We start from the raw sequence: 19261 nt of genomic DNA on the forward strand, positions 1-19261 counted from the left end.
CCAGAGAAAAGCATCTGTGTCCTACAAATTATGTTGAAACAATTTCAACACATTATATTTATTGATATAATTTCAACATAAGTTCCGATTGCACATTTGGAATTCTACCACACATATGCAAACTCCAAGCCCCATTAATACTCTGGAAGAGAGGTGGCTCCTGTAAGTTGCTCCTGACAGCTGTAAGACCAGTGAATGGAATTCTCTCCCATGCTGAACAGTACCTACATGTTCTCTGGTCCAGCCCTACAAGGTTCCAATCTCTGAACATCACTACTTGGAGAGGAGATGAAGCATTTCCTGGCTAAGGTGGTTTCAAGTTGCTTCAGCCTGCCCATGACAGTAATTTTGTACTAGTTAAACTTTTCTAAGAAATGGTAAGAGCCAATGTGAAGAAAGAGGTCTGAAGACAGAAATGTTGCTGGCCCTCAGGGAGGTGTCCAAAGAACAATGATGGTCACTGAGTGTCTCCTGTCCTCAGGTCCAAGTCTCTAAAACCCTGAGCAAGGGGTCTCCTAGTCCATAGTTCTAAAATAGCTCTGGGAGATCCTGGAATCACCTTAGAGGTGGGAGTCCAAACAAAAGAAGTCTCAGAGCTTTTTAGCATCTGCCCCATGGCACTCAAGGGAAATCATTCCAAGGTGAACCCTTGGATTTGAAGGCTGGCTCATCCTGGAAGTAGAATCATTGTAAACTACAGTTTCACACCTAGAGAGGACTTAGGTTGCTTTAGGACCCAGGGCCTTTGACATGGGCATTTTGGCTACAGAGAACCTACTCTAGTGCCGGTCAGGCCCAGGAAAGTTTAACTTTCTTCATTTATCTTAAGAGAAAACTGCTAAGAGGACAACATTTATTTTTGTTACTGGTTTATGCCCTCTTCTCCTACTACTGAGGCGGCAAGGTGGCTTGAGTGAGGAAGATCTGAGTTCAAATCTAGCATCAGACACTTACTAGTAGTGTGGCCTTGAGCAAGTCATTGAACCTCTGTCTCCTTCACCATAAAATGGTGATAATGATAGCACCTACCTCCTGGGGCTGTTGGGAGGATCAAATGAGATGGTATTTGTAAAAGCACTTAACACAGTGCCCAGCACATAGAAAACATTACTGTTCTCTTCTTTTTGCCAGGTGACCTTATACTGTCCTCTGGTTGACTAGGGTCCTCAAATGTGAAACCCTAACCACATCTGACCTTGTTATGCAACTAACACCACCCCCATCACACTTCTGTAGAAGTGCTTGAAAAATTGAAGATTCACTTCTACCCATCTCTAACCCAGCAGATAAATCTGAGAGAGCTGCCTAAAGATTAAAGAAATTAAATAACTTACAACTTTTCACACAAAGAATCAGAAGCCTTACTTGAACTCATCCCTTGCCAACTCCAAGTGCAGTATTCTATCTAAGTCCATATTACTCTGCCTTCTTAAGGACAGACATAGGAAGTAGACCTATGATTTCACTGGCCTAGGGAAACTCCTGTTCTCAATACAGCCTAGCATGTCCCTCTGCAGCTGCCTAGAGAACTGAGAGGTCAAATGATTTGCCCAGGATCACACAGCCAGTATTCACTGGAGGCAGGATCTGAACCCAAGTATTCCTTAATTTGAGGTCACTTCTCTTTACTCCATCAAAATTGCACTATTACACATTTTGATGTCTCAGCAACTCAAAAACCAGCTCCCTAATTTTCTAAAGTAGTAGCTAGCTAAAAATGTCATAGGAGAAAGCAAATGACTTGAAGGGCTACTCTTCCTAGGCACTATGTTTACATATGAATGGAAACCTCTAAAGGTAGAATGTTACAATTCATAGGATTGACCCAAATGATAGGAATGTCAGATGCTTTGGGCAAGCCAGTGGGGAAAATATTATAGGCAGACAGGCAGAGAATCAGATTTAGAGCTAGAGGGATTCTTAGAGATCATCCTGTCGAACCCTCTTATTTTACAGGTGAAGAAACAGGTTCAGAGCATGATTCATTCAAATATCAAACAAGTAATAAATGGCAGAATGAAGGCCCCGACTCCCTCTGCCCTCAACACTAGGTTACTTTGGATGATCTCTGCTGTCCTTAACGATTGTTTTAGCACCATCAGAACCACACCAAGTAGGTTACAATCTGATAATGGCAACATGTCAGAGGCTCACGATCAGGTTTATTTGTTCCCCTCCCAGTTACCCAGGCTCAGAAACTTGACCCCACCCCCCACATCTAATCTCTAGCCAGATCCTCTCCTGTGTCCCTTCTCTTCATCACTCCACATCTAGACAAGTACAACAGCCTGCTGGTGTTGGTCTCTCTGCCTCATATCTTTACCTGCTTAAGTCCATCTCCACTCAGTCACCAAAGTGATCTTCCTAAAAGCATAGGGCTGATTCTATCACCCCTCTATCCAATAAAGTCCAGTGGCTCCCTATTACACCTCTAGGATGAAATCCTCTATTGGACTTTTAAAGCCCTGCATGATCTGGTTCCTTCTACCTTTCCAGTTTTCTTATACCTTACTCTCCCCTCCACCTACTCTTTCAGGGATGTTGGCTTCCTTGCTGTTCCACGAACAAGACACTACATTTTCTCTGGCTATCCCCCATGCATGGAATATATTCCCTCTTCATCTCTTGCTTCTTGGCTCCCTTCAAATCCCATCTGAAATCCTTCTTTAAGAACCTTTAATGCCAGTGCCTTCCCTTTGTTAATTTTTTCCAATTTATCTTGTACATACATCTTATTCGTACATAGTAGTTTGCATGTTGTCTCACCCATTGGACTCTGAGCTCCCTGAGAGCAGGGACTGTCTTTAGTCTTTCTTTGTACCCCTGGCACTTAGCACAGTGCCTGGTAAACTATAGGTGCTTAATAAAACCCTAGTGGAATGACTGAATGAGTAGAAGGTGAATAATGAGTGAATAGTAGGCTGTTTGTTTTCACTACCTAGAACACTTGCAGTCACTGAAGAAAAAAGAAATGAAGCATATGAGACACAGCTACAAGTATTTGTTGCTAAAGTTATTTACTCTCTAGAAATTTATAGATTTCTACGACTGACAACACTACTTCTGCTACTGATACCTGGAAGTGAGTAACAAAAATTATCTCTGGAAAATAATCACGAGTGTGGGCAGCCACATGAGACCTGCACCAGGAAGCCAAAATCCAGACACATCAAACATCAAGGGGGCAAAAGTATTCTGGGAAGGAAGATGAGATGAAGTGGTATGGATGATGAGGATAAGATAGTAAGGTGGATCCTTTAGCTAGAAAGTCTCACTAGAGAGTTAGTTAGGAAATCTCACTGGAACTAGAAAGTTTGAAAGGTGGCATTTCACCAATGATTAAGAACTCTGTTGAAGAGGCTGGTGGAGGTGAGAGTTTGTAATATAATAAATAATTATCTACACTGAGAGTCTAAAATGCAAATGAGGAAAGTAATACTCTGCCATCATAAAAGTGGCTTCCCATAGAGTATGGACACAGTACCTGGCTGGAAAATATGAAATTGGAATGTGACTGCCCTCAGCTGGATTTCTCCTGGCTTCCAAAATAGCACATTCTAACTATCCCTCTTGGATGAAAAGAATGTCATGGGAAAATCTAGAGAACTATCCCCCTTATCTTAAACTGTTAACTGCACTGGGATAACGTGTTCACCCATATAGTTTACATAGTACTGAGCCACTGCAGTGTGATGTTTTGCTTTCATGCCTTACCTTAAAACCTGGGATTTACACTTTTCTCTACTTTACCTGGGCTCTTTGGCCAACATATTTTAAAACTTTCCAGACTCTTGAGGAAATAGGGGTTAACAGAACAGGAATTTATTTTCTGTGCGAGCTGAATACAGATTTGCTATCTTGCTGCCTTTCTCTCTCAGAGTGATGAGAGTAGCAAGAATTGAATTTGGCAGAGGTTCAGGGGAGTGAGATAATGAAAAGTATAAAAGATGGAATAGGAATTTGAACAAAGATGTGGGGAATGGGGAACAGCACAGGCTCCCAGAGCAGTGGTACTCTGGGTACCAATGGACTGTCAAAGTTTCATTTCTGAAAATTTAACACAATGCATAAAATTAAGTGATCCCACAACTCCAGTGGAGTCTTTGCAACTGAGTGCTGGTACTGAGCCCTAAAGTTTAATGAAGGTTGAAATAAGGAGAACTCACTGCAATGTAATTACCCTAATGAACATGTAATTTAGAAGGGAAAAATCTGAGGGGCTGTAAGACAGGGACAATGATGAATTGAAAGGCAGAACAGATCCAACAGAAAGTCAATAATTAAACAGATCAGAGGGGGACTAGCTGCTTGTACTTGGGTTATATATTAAAGGCACTTTTCAAAGAACTGTTTTTTCCACAGGTGCTCCTCTCACCTAGTAAAACTTCCCACACTCAACTAAAAATACCTGCCAACATGTTTGCAAAACACCTTGATTTGGCCCGAGAGTTGAGGGGGGAAAAAATCCTAATTTATATTACTTACATAGAAACTTCTTTCATTTTAGGCCTAATTTATTTTGTCTTTTGCTGACCCATTGAACTGCACACATAAACAGAAGTTTGATATGCTGTGGAACAGTTGGTTTCAATCACATTCAGTGGCTTTACAACACTAAAAGCCATATTTGGCAGGAAGAACTGATCTTCCTTGTGAAATGTTTAGGTTGGAATTTAAAAACTTAAATAAACATTGGTATTTCAGAGGCCAAAAATACCTTAGGTTTAAAAGGTTCATCCTGGTGAAGTTAAGTGGTAGGGTGCTGTGATCCCAGGTCCCTGATTGTATCCTGTAAAGGGTAATAACCTCCCTGGAGCAAGCACTTAACTCCCAGACATTTATTTCACTCACAATGGCTTGTCACAGGAGCACAGGCTGGAAGCACAGAGCCTGCTATTTACCTTATTAAACATGCCTACATTTAGCATTTCAATTGCCAGGAAGTAATATAAAATCTTTCATCTACATTCAATATATCATGCAGTTTTCTGAAATTCAGGATCTTCTTTTGTTTTATTCAGACTCTCTGACAACAGGGAGTCATAAATTATTTTAAATGTAAATCACAATAGACAAACTCCTAACTAAGGAGTTTTAAAGCATGCTCAGCTGATAAAAAAAAAAAATAGAATATATAAGTGAAAAGAGTATTAAAAAGCAAATTCATCTGATTTGGCAGTGATTTCACACTTATTTGGGGAAAGACACTTATTCAGGGATTGTCCCTGCTTTCTCTTACTTCCTTGTGTTTGTCCTTCCCCTCATTTGCAACTCAGAGTTATGATCAGTTATGATACTGCTAAATGCAAAAACTGCCCATCAAAAATAATAGAAGGAAGACTAGACCCTTCTTATATAAGGCTAGCACAATAAATGGCACCTATATTAAGTAAAGGAGAAACTCTATAGAGTAATAAAATGTTACACTGTTAATAAGCAAAGATCCACTTAAGATTCAAATCAAAGTTTAACAAAATGAATAATTCTGAATGACATGCAGGTCTCCATTCTCCAGTCTGGGGAGCGACTCCCCAGTTACATAAAGATGCTATTAAAAACAATGCCAAAAAAAACCCCAAAACCTTGTAAATTTCTTCTCTCATTAGAGTGGGAGCACTCCCCTTAAGAAGCCTGTACTTTTTGTGAGGCAGTTTCATCACACTGTGGGAGACACAAAGTGGTCATGATAAAGCAATATACATTTACACAGACAGCTTTCAACCCTACAGTATGATTTATTTTTAGGATTTGTTGGCTATTATCAAAAATCTACGAGTAACTATGCTTCTAGGTCATTGAGTGCATATGACAAGAGACACATAAACAATATGGCAAGAATTTCAAAGTTGTTTTAAACCCTTCGGGAGATGGACAGACAGACAGACAGATGAGAACAAACATTCAAAGACTTGGTCAACTGTCTCACATTTGCATCACCGTTGGCCAATACAAACATAAGAAAGCCTTCTTTCAGGCTTATGGGTGCCATTTTGGAAGACATGGTAACAGCCTTTGACCAAGAGAGTGATAGCCACCAGAAACCAGAGGTACTGGCCAAGAGGTTTGAGTGACAACAAGACTGGCAACACCCATATATACAAGCTAGACTTCTTGCCTTTGAAGTGGGTTGTTAATGAGAAGTTCAAAGACCTTACATGGGGTAAAGTTGCAAGTTTTGGTTGACAACAATCAACTGACATTTTCTGACCAGTGCCTAGGTTAGACACTGCTTGACAGAGATAGGTAAATAGCACTAAACAAGTAAAAATTCAGCATCCATGACTATCCAGGCAGACTAATGTAGAAGCAGATGCTCTGTTCTGAAGTCTTCATTAACACCAAAATCATGGTGAGACGTAAAGGAGTAAAAAAAAAGCTCTAACAACCCAAGAGTTAGATTATAAGCAAACAGCATAACAGCTGAAAGTCTGGGATTTCCATCAGACAGTTTATCACTAGTATGCATGAATTTCACTTCACTGAACCAACCTTCTTTGCCTCAGTTTTTTGCAGATGACCAGCAAAGAGATAAGGTGGCTGAGAGAAGCAAAAATCATAGCGGTGCTGGCCAAGGACCCAAGTGCCAGTCCCCTGAAAATACCTTATATTGTTGAGACAAGGGCAGAAGTTGGAGTTGTGCCACATAGTAATGTACCAGATTGTCCCTGATGCCACACAGAGTACCAAGAAATAGTGTTACCCAAGGCATGTTGTTCTATGGATGGATGACTGACCATCTGGTTCAGACAAGAACCTTAGAGTTAGTAAGAAACAGCTCTTAGTATTATTATTATTATTGATAATAATTATTAATAGTAACAGCTAGCATTTACACAGCACCAACTATGTGCTAGGCACTGTGCTAAGCATTTTACACATGTTATCTCATTTATCCTCACAATATCCTTGAGAGGTAAGTGTTGCTATTATCATGCTGTCATAGGAATCCACATCCTCAGTTGTAGTAGTTGGCTTCATGGTGAAAAGCCCATTGTGAAAGGGTAATTGCCCCAAGCCCTGAATGAAACAAATGCAACCAATTATATTTCTGTGCCCATGTCAGTGATGATATGGTTAAGAAATTAAGTGCTTTATACTGTTTAAGTAATATGTTAAGGGTATTGATCCCTAAAGTATGATGAAGTTGTATTCCTAAAATATTTTCACATAATTCAGACCAGGTAAAATGGCCCTTTTACATATTAGGAGCCAAGGTAGAGAAGTTAAGTTACTTGTCCATCAAGTCAGCAGCCAAAGTGAAAAATCGACAATTTCAGTGGATTTCTTGATAAATGGTATTATATCAGTGATGTCCCCCACACCTCCTCCTCACCACTACCTTTCCCTTCTTCCCTGAAAATCAATTAGGAAAGGGAGAATAAACCAGTGTATGTGTAAGTGTGTTTAAAATACAACCAGATCCCCCCATTTGTGCCTGCTTTTGACAATTTCTTCTTCTTGCCTTGTCAGGTCTACTGCTTTATAGGCATATACATTAAGCACATAGGATACAAGGCAAATTCTACGATCAAGGTCCACATGAAAGGCAGAGAACTAGACAGATCCTATGGTTCTCTAACCATTCCAATCGCATTCATTTACATGAAGCTTTCTTAAGCCTTTTACTGACCGCCATACACAGAGCTTGAAGAAGAAAAGAAAGGCTGAAATTCTAAGCCTGAGTCTGATCCTGGGTGGCAGGTGTTTGAGGTTAGTGCGGGCTTTTCCTCACTGCCAAAGTATTAGGCAAGGCTTTCTGGGTCCTCCCTGCCAGATGGAATAACACATTTCTCCACAGGTGTTTGGGATGGATCACCTTGTTTGCCTAAACTGCAAACACAATATCAGTCACCCATGTAAGCTATTCTTTCCATGTGTTTTGGCTCAGTGACCTGATGCAAACATGATTGTGGAATTAGCAACCCAAATGAAAGCTGGCTATGTACCTCTGGGAAGGTCCCAGTTCAGTTCTCAGCTTTATATGCTCCCCTGATTGAGAATGAATCAAAGAGGATACTAAATCATCTCTAATTTTGTTCTATTAGGTTGTGGAGATGGGCAGAACATTAGGGAAGAGGTAACTAAGTGGGGCAGTGGGCTCAGGGACACAGTACTAGGAAAACTTGAGTTCAAATTCACCTTAAGACATCTGCTACATCTGACACTGGGCAAATCACAACCTCTGTTGCCTCAGTTTCCTCAAATGTAAAATAGGGATAATAATACCACAACCTTTGTTATGAGGATCAAATGAGGAAATATTTATAATGGTTTGGTATAGAGTCAGTGATTAATAAATGCTTGTGTCCTTTCAGTCAGTTAATAAACAGTAAGTCAATAAGTATTTATTAAGTACTTACTATGTGCTAAGTTTTGGATACAAAAAGAAGCAAAACACAATCTTCATCCTCAAAGAGTTTACAATCACTGATATAAGGACCCCCCCAGTGACACAACTCCCTCTACCAATGCTGATCTGCAACTATTCTACAATATATGGTCTTTGTTTATAAGAAGTTAAGTGACTTGTCCAGTGGTCAGAGCACAGGTCTGCCTCACTCTGAGGCCAATTCTCCCTTCATTTTACCACTCTGCCTTTATAGACAGTCAGGATAACACTACACTTGCCTTAAAATCAGAGCTGGGAAAAGATATCACAATTAGGAAGATAAGAAATTTAGTATTTTTTCCTGACACCAGGATTCTTTAACACTGACATCACTGTCAGCTTAAGGAAGATGGCGGGAAGTTGACTAATCCTCTTCCTTTTCCAAAAGCATTAAGACCCAAGAGATGACAACCCAGAGATGTAGAATGAGGACTTCAAGGAAAGTCTGCCTTCTGACCACCATTTGTCTGTTCTCTCCCTCTCCCATCCCTCCCTCTCTTTTTCTTCCCCCCCTCTCTTTCCTTCTCCCTATCACCTTAGTTCACTCTGATTTATGAATCTCTTCCTGTGCTTCCGTATCCTCAAACCCTAGAAACTCATGCATCACTGCCTTTTCCTTCTCTGCCTCTCATTCCTCTTCCCAACTCTCTTTCAATTTTTCAAATCCTATACAGCAACCTCCTCTCCTACCCGGGTCATGACAAACACAAAATCAAAAAGAAAAAATTTTTAAGGACAAAAAATATACAAAAATAAGCTAGTTTGTAAATATGTATGGAAAATATCTTTCTTGATTTTTTTTTTGTATTTAAGAAGACTACCTCACTACAAACTTACTCTTTACATATGTGTATGTATATGTCCATATCTATTAACTTTTTATACTATTCAGATCCTATGATGACAGGGAGGAAGCACTCAAAAAGGTTAATAAATATTATTCAGTGATTATACTTAAAATGTTTTATGTTGACGGGTTACAGAATACATTATAGCACAGTCATAATAACCAACTTCTCCTCATTTCTGACAGACAAAACATGGTTTCTGGATGACTAGCTGGCAGGAAACATAGTGTATTTCCTTTCTGTGATAGTAAGATGTCTCCCACTCTCTCAAGTTAAGCCATGTTTATATCCCTGCCTAGAACGGTCCAATTTCTGACTGAACTGAAGTACACAGATACTGGGTTCTCAAAGTCAAGTACCGGACAATCAAGGAGTTAAAATGATCACCTTAGATGTTGGGGAGGGGGTGTGTGTGTGTGTGTGTGTGTGTGTGTGTGTGTGTGTGTGTGTGTGTGTGTGTGTGTGTGTGTGTGTGTGTGTGTGTGTGTCACAGAAAGACAGAGACTGAAAATATTTAAAGCTTGCCCACATCAATGAGGTCTTGATCACGTGGTTTTTTTAAACTTCTTGGTTCATGGTTTTTTCCTTTACACCATGCTATCTTCCCAAATAAGTGCCCAACACATGTACATAAACACACACACAACACACACACACGTATGCATGTGTATGTAAAGAACGCAGCTACAATGTGGTAATGTGGTGGAAAGCTGACTAGGAATCAGAAAGACCTAGTTCTAAGCTGTGACCCAATGCTACCATTTCTCATCTGTATGAACTTGGGCCTTTTAACATCTCTAAGACACAGTTCCCTCATCTGGAAAAGGAAATCCCAGCCCCTATTTCAGAGAGATGTTATAAGGCTCAGAGCTACTCTTTGCAAACACTTAAGAGCTACATATATAATAAATAATGAATGTACCTACAGTGTAAGAAATCATTCACTCACATTGGTTACTGAGTTGTATAAAATCACTTTCTCCTTTCCCATGTACTTTACAATTAACATCCCATTTGGTCCTTACAACAACCCTGGGAGGTGGATACTGTTATTATCCCCATTTTATGGATGAGGAAACTGAGGCAAACAGAAGTCAAGTCACTTGCCCAGGGGTCACACAATTAATAAATGCCCTAGGCCACATTTGAACTCAGGTCTTCCTGACTCTGGATCCACTGTGTCAACCTAGGTGCTCTTCTGTGAGGTATATGGAAGATGGACCAATTTTCCATAGCAAGAAAACATTTCCTAGGTAAACTTCTATTTTAGGAGAATGAAACAGGCTCTAAAACTGTCACTTTTCAGTCCTGACAAAATCTTTTATGGAAACAAATGCTAAATGTTACGTGTCTTGGCTTCGGTTGACTGGTGTAACAATAATCTAAGGAAGATCTTCTGTCATAAATGTAATGGAGGGACAAGTTTCCGAATAGTGGAGGGAAGCAATTTATATAAAGTTAAACAAGAAGATGAGGGGGGAGGCCTGCTGTAATCAGAGATTCTACATTTCACAGTCATTCTTCCATTTACTTCATTCAGAGCTCTGAATGGGTAGTCAAACCCAAAACGATGATTTGGGTATTTTACATGCTGAGCATTTCAGAGTCTCAAACTATCCAATATTGTACTGGGATATGATAACTACTCCCATTATCCACTCTTCCCCGTCCAAAAGGAAAGCAGGAAAATATACTTACAAGGCATCGCGTGGTAGATGCTTGGCCAGTACTGTCCATTGTCTCTCTTCATCCATACTCGGACTGTTCTAGAAAAGAAGGACACTGGTGTTAAATCAGGATGAATTTTAGAACTGCTGAGAGCTTCCTGGTTCACCATCCTAAAGCCAAACCTCTTGTCTAATTTGAAGCAAACGGTACTGAGAAGTTTATGTGAATGCTGCATGTTATCATTCTTTAAGGCCTAAACCTTAAAAAAAATGACCATATCTAAATGGAAGATTCTGCCTCTGTGGCCGCTGTCCTGAATGCAGCTTTATCTTCTGAGGATGGCAATGGGTATAATGGGATCCGTATGGTAAACAGTGATTCTCTACCATCCTCCTGAAACACGACAGAACATATGAAAGCCATCTGTGTACAATACAAGTAGTCAGGAGTAGGTGGGGGTGGGAGATTGGGCAGAGAAGTTCATTAATTACTAGGAAGGAAGGACTAACAGCACCCCACCAAAGGGCCAGCTTTCTGGGGTGCTAGAGATCAGAGAAAGGAAGCGTCTGCTCAGCTCTGTGGCCTAGAGGCATCAGTTTCTAAGACCACTGGATCATACAAGATGACAAACAAACAGGAAGCTAGGAGAGAGACTTCAGAGGTCGACTAATCCAATCCCTACATTTTATAGACAGGAAACAGAAGCCTCTGGAAATTATGTGACCTGCTCAAGATCTCACAGGTGGGTATTGGAGGCAGGTTCTGAACCCAGTTCCTCTGAGTACTGTTTATTATATCTAACATTTATGTAGCATTTTAAGGTTTATAAAATGCTTAACATGCTATATTACTAATGTTTTTGAAAAATATATTGGAAGAATTATTGAGATGACTATCATTACTACTACTAAGCACAGTACCTTCCCTTAGTTTGTAAATGTTCAAAACTCAGTCAGGACCTTTACTTCTTTTGGTAATCTAAAAGCTGAAATCACTGACTTGGGAGATCACACGTTCTGCTTTGTGCAAATTCTCTTACTAAAAGGCCTCCTCATCTTTTGTTAAGAATAGGTCTCTTCCAGTTCCAACGCTAACCAATTCAATAAGATTTTTTTAAATTGTAATTTTTGGTAAAATGATAAAGCATACCTTTACTATAATTTTATATATAAGTCTCTAAAATGTCTAGATCAAATGTTTACTAAGATAAATTAGCTATAACATTCCTTTTTTAATACTGTAAGTCCAACATTTTAATAGCAATGAGTAAACTTTAAAATTTAAGATAAAATTGTTATTTAATCTGTCTTCATTTTACCAGAGTGTCAAGAAGTTTATAAAGAGGTTTTATTGTAAATGAAATGATCTTGAAAAGGAAGTTGTGGTGAAGTCTTGAGTAATTAGAAAATCGATACCCAAATGCAAGAGAAGAAACAGTGAAATACACCTTTCTCCACTAGTTGGGGAGGGAGGGAGAAGAGAGGAAGAAAAGTATATAGGGGAAGCCTTAAGACAGCAGAGCTACAAGTATTATCAGAGCTAGTCACTATATCCATTGTTTTTCCCATTGTTTTTCTTTGTCACAAGAGAGCAAGCAGTTGGGGGTGGGGGTTGGGGTGAAGAAGGGCATAGAGAATGTATAGAAATAGCAGCGATGTATAAAGAAAAAACATCAATATTACTTTTTTTTAAGAGAAACAGGCAAGTGGTGGTGATTTCATATCTACAATTAAACATTTTACCTTGGTTAACAAAATTTTTCAAAGAAATCCAAGAGACATCCTTGGTAAGTGTAAATGCTACTTAATCAGAATTAAGGGTGAGTTTTTCCCAGAAGAAATCTGTATTTGAAAAGCCTCCCCACCCCCACATCTCCAAGCACTTCCATATTAAATTAATTCCTTCATCACTGAGCACTTTATAAAGAAACAGTGTCCCTGTGACCGATGACCAGATTTTAGCCAGTAGAGGTCACTGCATTAAACACAAAACTAGGGAAGTCGAGAATCACAAACAACTTTTAAAAACTAGAGATCTCAGGGGCTGACTCACCCCTCCCTAAGGGAGTCTCTTTTCCCCACAGCCCAGCAGATCAATAGCCACAGTCCCAGGGCTGCCAGAAGAACTTTAGGGTAGTCACATGCACTGCCTGGGGAGGTAGTCCGTTTTCCTTCAGGATCCTTCTATCAGACATTCCCACTCCTTGTCCCCTATCCCCTCCCTCTTTCCTGTCATCCTGTGCAGTGGCATATAATACACTCAAATCAATGTTTGAGCAAACAGATGAAAATGAAATTCTCCACTCTCCTTAGTTTTCCTCTTCCAATCCTTAGGGAAGGCCTCAAACTGCTGCCTTGGCTTATTAAATATTACCACTATTTTTCATAATGGTAATTTCCAGAAAACTACATCCTCCTAATCTCTAGTGGATTCAACTGAACATAGTAAGAAAAAAAAAGTGGTGCAAAACTCAAGTCTTTTATTGTCTTAAAATATTTTTAAAAACTAATGATATGAGGAGGGGAGTCTTTCCTTACAGCATACACAGTGTAATTAACTGTCCTCTTCTGCAACCACCAGCGACTGTTAGGCAAGGGAATTAATTCTATATTCACATCTTGATGCAGTACTTTGCAAGAAAAACCAAAAAAGAAAATGAAAACAAACTTAAAAAACAAGACTGGAAAAGTGTCCTGAGTCTGTTTGTTTTAGTAGAACTGCCACTGGACTGGGAATTAGCATGTCTAAGCACTTCTGCCACTAACTAGTTATGTGACCTTAGGCAAATCAATTAAACTCCCTGAACCTCAGTTTCCTCAACTGTAAAATAAGCAACGTGGGCAAAATTAATTCTAAGGCTCCTTTCTAGATCTGCTGACTGATTTATATTCATTTGATATTTAATATTCATATGAAATACATATGCAAACTTGTATTTTCCAACCTGTGATGTCATATAGAGATTGAGACTGGAATTGCACTGGCAGTTCCAAGTGATGCCTTTAGCATGGGGCAATGACATAAGGAAGGACATCATTCCCTTGCTCCATACACTTGAATGGTTCCCCTGTGCCTAAAGAATAAAACACAAACTCAATCTGGCAGTAAAGGCTTTCCACATTCTGGATCCTATCCACCTTTCATGAATTTTGTGTTCCAATCAAATTGCAAATAGCTATTCCCCAACCTACATTCTTCAACTGGTTCTCTGGGCCATTCCCTTGGCCTGGAATGAAATCTCTCTCCTCATTTCCAACTCTGAGAATCCTTATTTTCTATCAAAGCTCATCTCAGATACCACCTCCCTCATGGAGTCTTCCTTTCATCCCCCAATTCTTAGTGATCCCTCTTAGCCTTCCTGATCTTCCATACAGCATACTTATTTGTGTACAACAATGATGCGTTTGCCTAGTACAACATAAACTCCATGAGAGCAGAGATGGTTTCGTTTATTTGCGTATCTTAAGACACCTAGCATAATATAGCAAATATAAATAAGAGATGTTTGGTACCTGTTCATTTGAATAATGAGCCTGGTCAGATATGGCCAAGCATTATTGCCAGCACACAAATCCTTCTCTCCTAGCCTTTGCCAAAACAACGAAATTCTTTCTCCAAAAATCTGGCATTTTCTTAGAATATTATCTGCCTCTCTCTTTTGCCCCAGCACATTTTCCCCTGTACATACTGCACATGCTCAACCTCCATTATAAGATTTTAACATTCTTGAAGGCAAGCAATGGTTATTTCTCTTTGTATTCAGAACAAAGAACAGGTGCCCAACAAATGATCTCTTAGCTTAATTTATTCTTGACTGGCTGGAAAGTTATTTGATAGAGTTAGCCCAGCTTGACGCCTGGGGCTTGGCTTCCCTGGTCCACCCTATTGCCATGGTCCCAATTCAGGGTCATAAATGGCAAATGAAATACCTCTACAGACGCCTCTACCTCCAAATAAACAAAACTGCAGCCAACATCCCCTGTAGCCTGGCATAACCTCAAGTAATCATTAGGACCAAGACCTCTCCCAGGACATCCATCTGTACATAAGTGGCCTGAGAGACAAGTCAGTGAAACTAAGAAATACTCTGTACCCCTGCACTATGTACCAAAAAGCTATCTATATAGGTCATTTTTCTGAGAGAAGGGAAGACTGGGGGTGGAGGCAAACAGGATACCACAAGTTGCTAAGCTACTGAATAAAGAAAGACAGGGGCGTCTACCCATGTTGAAATTCAGGCTTTAAAAAATCTGTCCTAGAATGATGCAACTTTCATTAGTTACCATAGCAATGAGGCTTATTTCTTTGGGGACAATTGTTATTTTTGTTACCAATGAAATTACTTTGGGGGAACTCCCACCCCAATGTTTTAGAGACCCCGAATTCCTCAAAAAGTATTTTCCCAGTAGATCACACACTGCAAAAATAACGAGTTCAAGTGACCCTCCTGGAGGAGGACGATCCATAGTGATCCGCCCAACTAATGCACAAACTTAACTAGTAACATGCCAGTAAATGTTTCATGGCGTGTGTGTGTGTGTGTGTTTAATGGTGGATTTTTTTTCTAAAAAAAATAGGAAATTTGTCCCTTCTATAAGAAATGTTATAGAAACTCAGGGCAAAAATGTAAAATATTCTCTCTGATAATGAAAAATGGAAACCAAGGTTTGTGCCCATTTACACTCATGAAACGAATATGTGAAACTCTTTGTACTGCAAATCTCTCTATGCTGAATGGATTCTCATAGATGAAGCAGAGATTGCTGTGGCTAAGCTGGGCCAGTGGGTAACGAAATGAGGCTTCTGGCTTGAGGCTCTCAAATCAAGCACTTACTGTATAACTTCTAGGCTACTTTATCAAGAATCTTAGTTCCAAACATTCATTTGGATCCACCACCCCCAGATCTACCTATATGAACAGAAGCCACTGCTCATCTTGTCTGTGCTGTTGCCATCTCTGTCCAAACAGGCCACTGATCAAACTCACAAAGCTTTTGGTCTCCTGGGAGTCTAATCCAAATACCAAATCAAAGCCATGGAAGCAAATATGAAGACAGTAATTTTCTTACTTAACAGTGACTGGGATTGCTTTGGAATAGATGCAGCAGTGGAATAAATACATCTTACATAAACATCCTTGAGATAATAAACAGTCAATACAAAATTGGAGTCATAGAGCTGTATTAGACCAATATCTACAAAATTTGAGAGTATAAAGTCTCCCTAAAACCATCTCTAGCTCCCTTGGAACCACTGTGCCAGAGCCTTGAGTAGAAAAAGAGGATCAAAACTGGTCAACATCTCATGCGTTTGCCTTTTGTGGATGACGTAGTATTTCTAGATGCTGTCCTACAGTTCCCAGAAAAGTCACTGCACTTTACAGAGATAAACTAAGGCTGACTGGTCTAGAAACTGGAGTGTGTTGGCAAATGTTTAACAACCAGCTCTCCAAAAAATATGTGTGTTATATGTGTGTATTTATATACACACACACACACACACAACACATAAGCTTAATCTGCATTTTTAAGATTTTCCCATCACTTTCTAAAGTCTAGACCAAAAAACAAAACAAAACAATAAATCAAGCCCTAATTTGTCGTTTGACAATTTCTGAAGTAAATTCTCACACTGAAAATTTAACAATCACCTCCTGTCCAAGTTAGCTCCAGCACACATGCCTGCCTGGAAATGAATTTGACCAAACAAAGGGGATTTGCAGTAAACACTGCAGTAAATAAGTAAAGGGTTTATATACAGGGTAAATGCAGTAAATACAGTAAATAAGCATAGGGTATATAGATGACTTGGAGATTGAGATGTTGGAATACTCTTCCTTCAGTCACTAATTCTGTAAAGATAACAACATTAATGGGGAACAGATTAGAAGATGCAAAGGGGTCAGAAAAACTGCTTTGTGACTGAGTGTATTTAATTAGGTACAACAAGCATTGATAATTGTTTTTAAAGAACTAGTACTATGTAAAGCGACCCTCATCATATGTATCCCACTCAGAGCAATCAAGTGATGATGTATCATGCCATTTTGGATGAATGGAATGGTCAATTCTAAACTAATAAGGTCCAATTCAATTCAATAAGCATCAATATGCCAGGCACTGTTCTTCAAGTACTAAATCAGTCCTTGCCCCCAAGAAGTGTACATTCTACTGTGGGAAATTAATATAGACATAGATAACTATGTATATGGAAAGGTGGTCTCAATGCTGTGGCTGACCAGTCATGCCTGCCCATCCTCTTGTTCACATCCTCTCAAGTTCACCACAGGGGGTCTACCCAGTTTCCAGGGTGAGGGGATCCTCTCAATTGCTCCTGACATCAAAGTATACCAGTGGAGGCAGATGGGGTTTCCATTGGTTATCTCTCACTCCTGCCATGTGACTAGTATAAACTAGTATAACTCCTTTTTCAAGCATATATTTTCCTTTATTCTAGACTTTCCAAGTTCCTTAATATATTGCAGCACCTGCCATGTACTTCACTATCATTCTTGCAGTAATATCAATTTTTAATTCTTTATAGTCTGTAGTATTCTATGACTTACAAATATACAGCAGCAGCAAAATACTTGTATTTTTTTTTTGAAGGGTCTTTGTTTTAGGAAGAAGGTTAGGGTCACTTAAAGAGCTTTGCTGTTTCCCAAAGGCAGCGTAGCCCACTGTCGTCCTTGTATTTAATTGTAGCCCACATCATTCTCCATTTGCAGTGGCTGTGCAAAAGATACATGCTGGTAAGATGAGGTCTACAGGCTGCCCATCTGACAGCATGTTATAATCTGGACAATTGCCATTCCTCATTCACGGGCTTTTTCCTGTGTGTATATGGCTAGGTCAAACTTGGAGTAGTTATGGATCTCAGCCAAGGGGACATTCTATGTTCCAGGCAGTGCCTGACACAACCAGTACATTGTCATCCACAAATAAGAGTAACTGGAAGACACCCATTTATGGGGAAATCTGTCAACAACTTAGCTCTGCACTTGGTCTTTTCTATCATAATGAATACTTTTGATATTACCACAAAAAAAAATATTTTTTAAATGCAAAATAATGGGGGAGAGGATATGAGGAAATTAGGAGAGCTCTTCAGAAGATGGTGTTAAAAGCTGGGCCTTTAGGGGAGTTAGAGAGTTCAAACAGTATAGATTAGGAGGGAGAATATTCTCAGCCTAGAAAACAAGTCTATTCAAAGGCATGGTGGTGGAAGTTGCAATGTCAAGCCAAGGAAACACCACATAGGATGGTTTGGCGGCAACGTAAGAGTTTATTGAGGGGGTAGGGGTGGGGATGGGAGGAGAGAATATTAGTCAGGACACTGATATGCACCTACCTCTCGTGTTTCTGAATATGTGCACTGTATGTAGCCCTACAGAGACAGGAAAAGCAGCTATTTTTGCTGTTTGTATTTCTTTCTAATATGTATAACTTTTTTCCTTCATAGATTACTTTGGATTATTTATTGATAGAAGCCAAGGTTCCACAGGACACAGTTTGAGAAAAATGCTCCACGTCCTTGGTAATACCAAAGAACTTGTAGACTGGCAGAAGAGAGTGATGGGGCAATTATGGGTGTGATTCTAAAAGCAGACTTTTTTTTTTTTTTTTTCCATTTAGCCAGTCTGACAGTTTCCTTGCCTGAGGGGCCTGCCTCCCTTGGGAATTAAGCAGCACAAACCTCTTCCCAAGCACCTTGTACAATTTCTTCATTTCCTAGATGTGAAAAAATTAATGACCCAGTAATTTCAGACCCAGGCAATCTTTGAACAACTTTGCTGAATCATAAATCAAGGAAAATTTTTATTCATAGCTGTGGGAACAGAGCAATCATTGAAGTGGGAAGACATGTGAGAGTTCTAACATTTCAATAGCTTGGGTTTTTAATTATAGTCAAGCTTTACAAATATTAGTAAACCAACTCAGCTACTTGCAATAGTATTCTGCTGTCAAACATGCTTATAACTACCTTTCTCCTACTGTATTTTAATTAATTGATTCATGCTTTTGCAATGGAGGTATGGAAAGGACAATCATAAATCTTCAAATAAAAAAAGTAAATAAATACCCACTCACCAAATTGGGATTTAATGTTGTCTCTGATTACAAATGCCAAGGGAGGTATAGTTTATACACACATACACAAATATATATGCATATGGATATACCTAGAGATAGATACTGGGTTTGTGATTTCACCGATATTTCAAACTCCCAGGGGAAGCAACTTTTCTACCAATGCAGGTCAGCACATTCTCTGCAACATAGACTTAACTAGAGGGTACTAAGAAGTTGTGACTTGTTTAGGCTCATAGTATTTGTCTAAGGTACATGTCAAAGGC

At 39.5% G+C, this 19261-nt stretch overlaps 1 protein-coding gene across 6 annotated transcripts in view; it reads right to left on the reverse strand.

Annotated features, from left to right (window-relative positions):
- The window catches only part of WDFY2 (WD repeat and FYVE domain containing 2), a 159550-nt gene that overhangs the window by 68749 nt on the left and 71540 nt on the right, over window positions 1-19261 (reverse strand). For all 6 annotated transcript variants that reach the window (XM_072610478.1, XM_072610480.1, XM_072610483.1 and 3 more), the window contains one exon: window positions 10936-11003. In XM_072610478.1, coding sequence (XP_072466579.1) covers window positions 10936-11003 — 68 coding nt within the window. The remainder of the gene's footprint in view (window positions 1-10935; window positions 11004-19261) is intronic.

Source organism: Notamacropus eugenii, chromosome 5 (assembly GCF_028372415.1).
Source record: "Notamacropus eugenii isolate mMacEug1 chromosome 5, mMacEug1.pri_v2, whole genome shotgun sequence".
NCBI classification, from domain to species: domain Eukaryota; kingdom Metazoa; phylum Chordata; class Mammalia; order Diprotodontia; family Macropodidae; genus Notamacropus; species Notamacropus eugenii.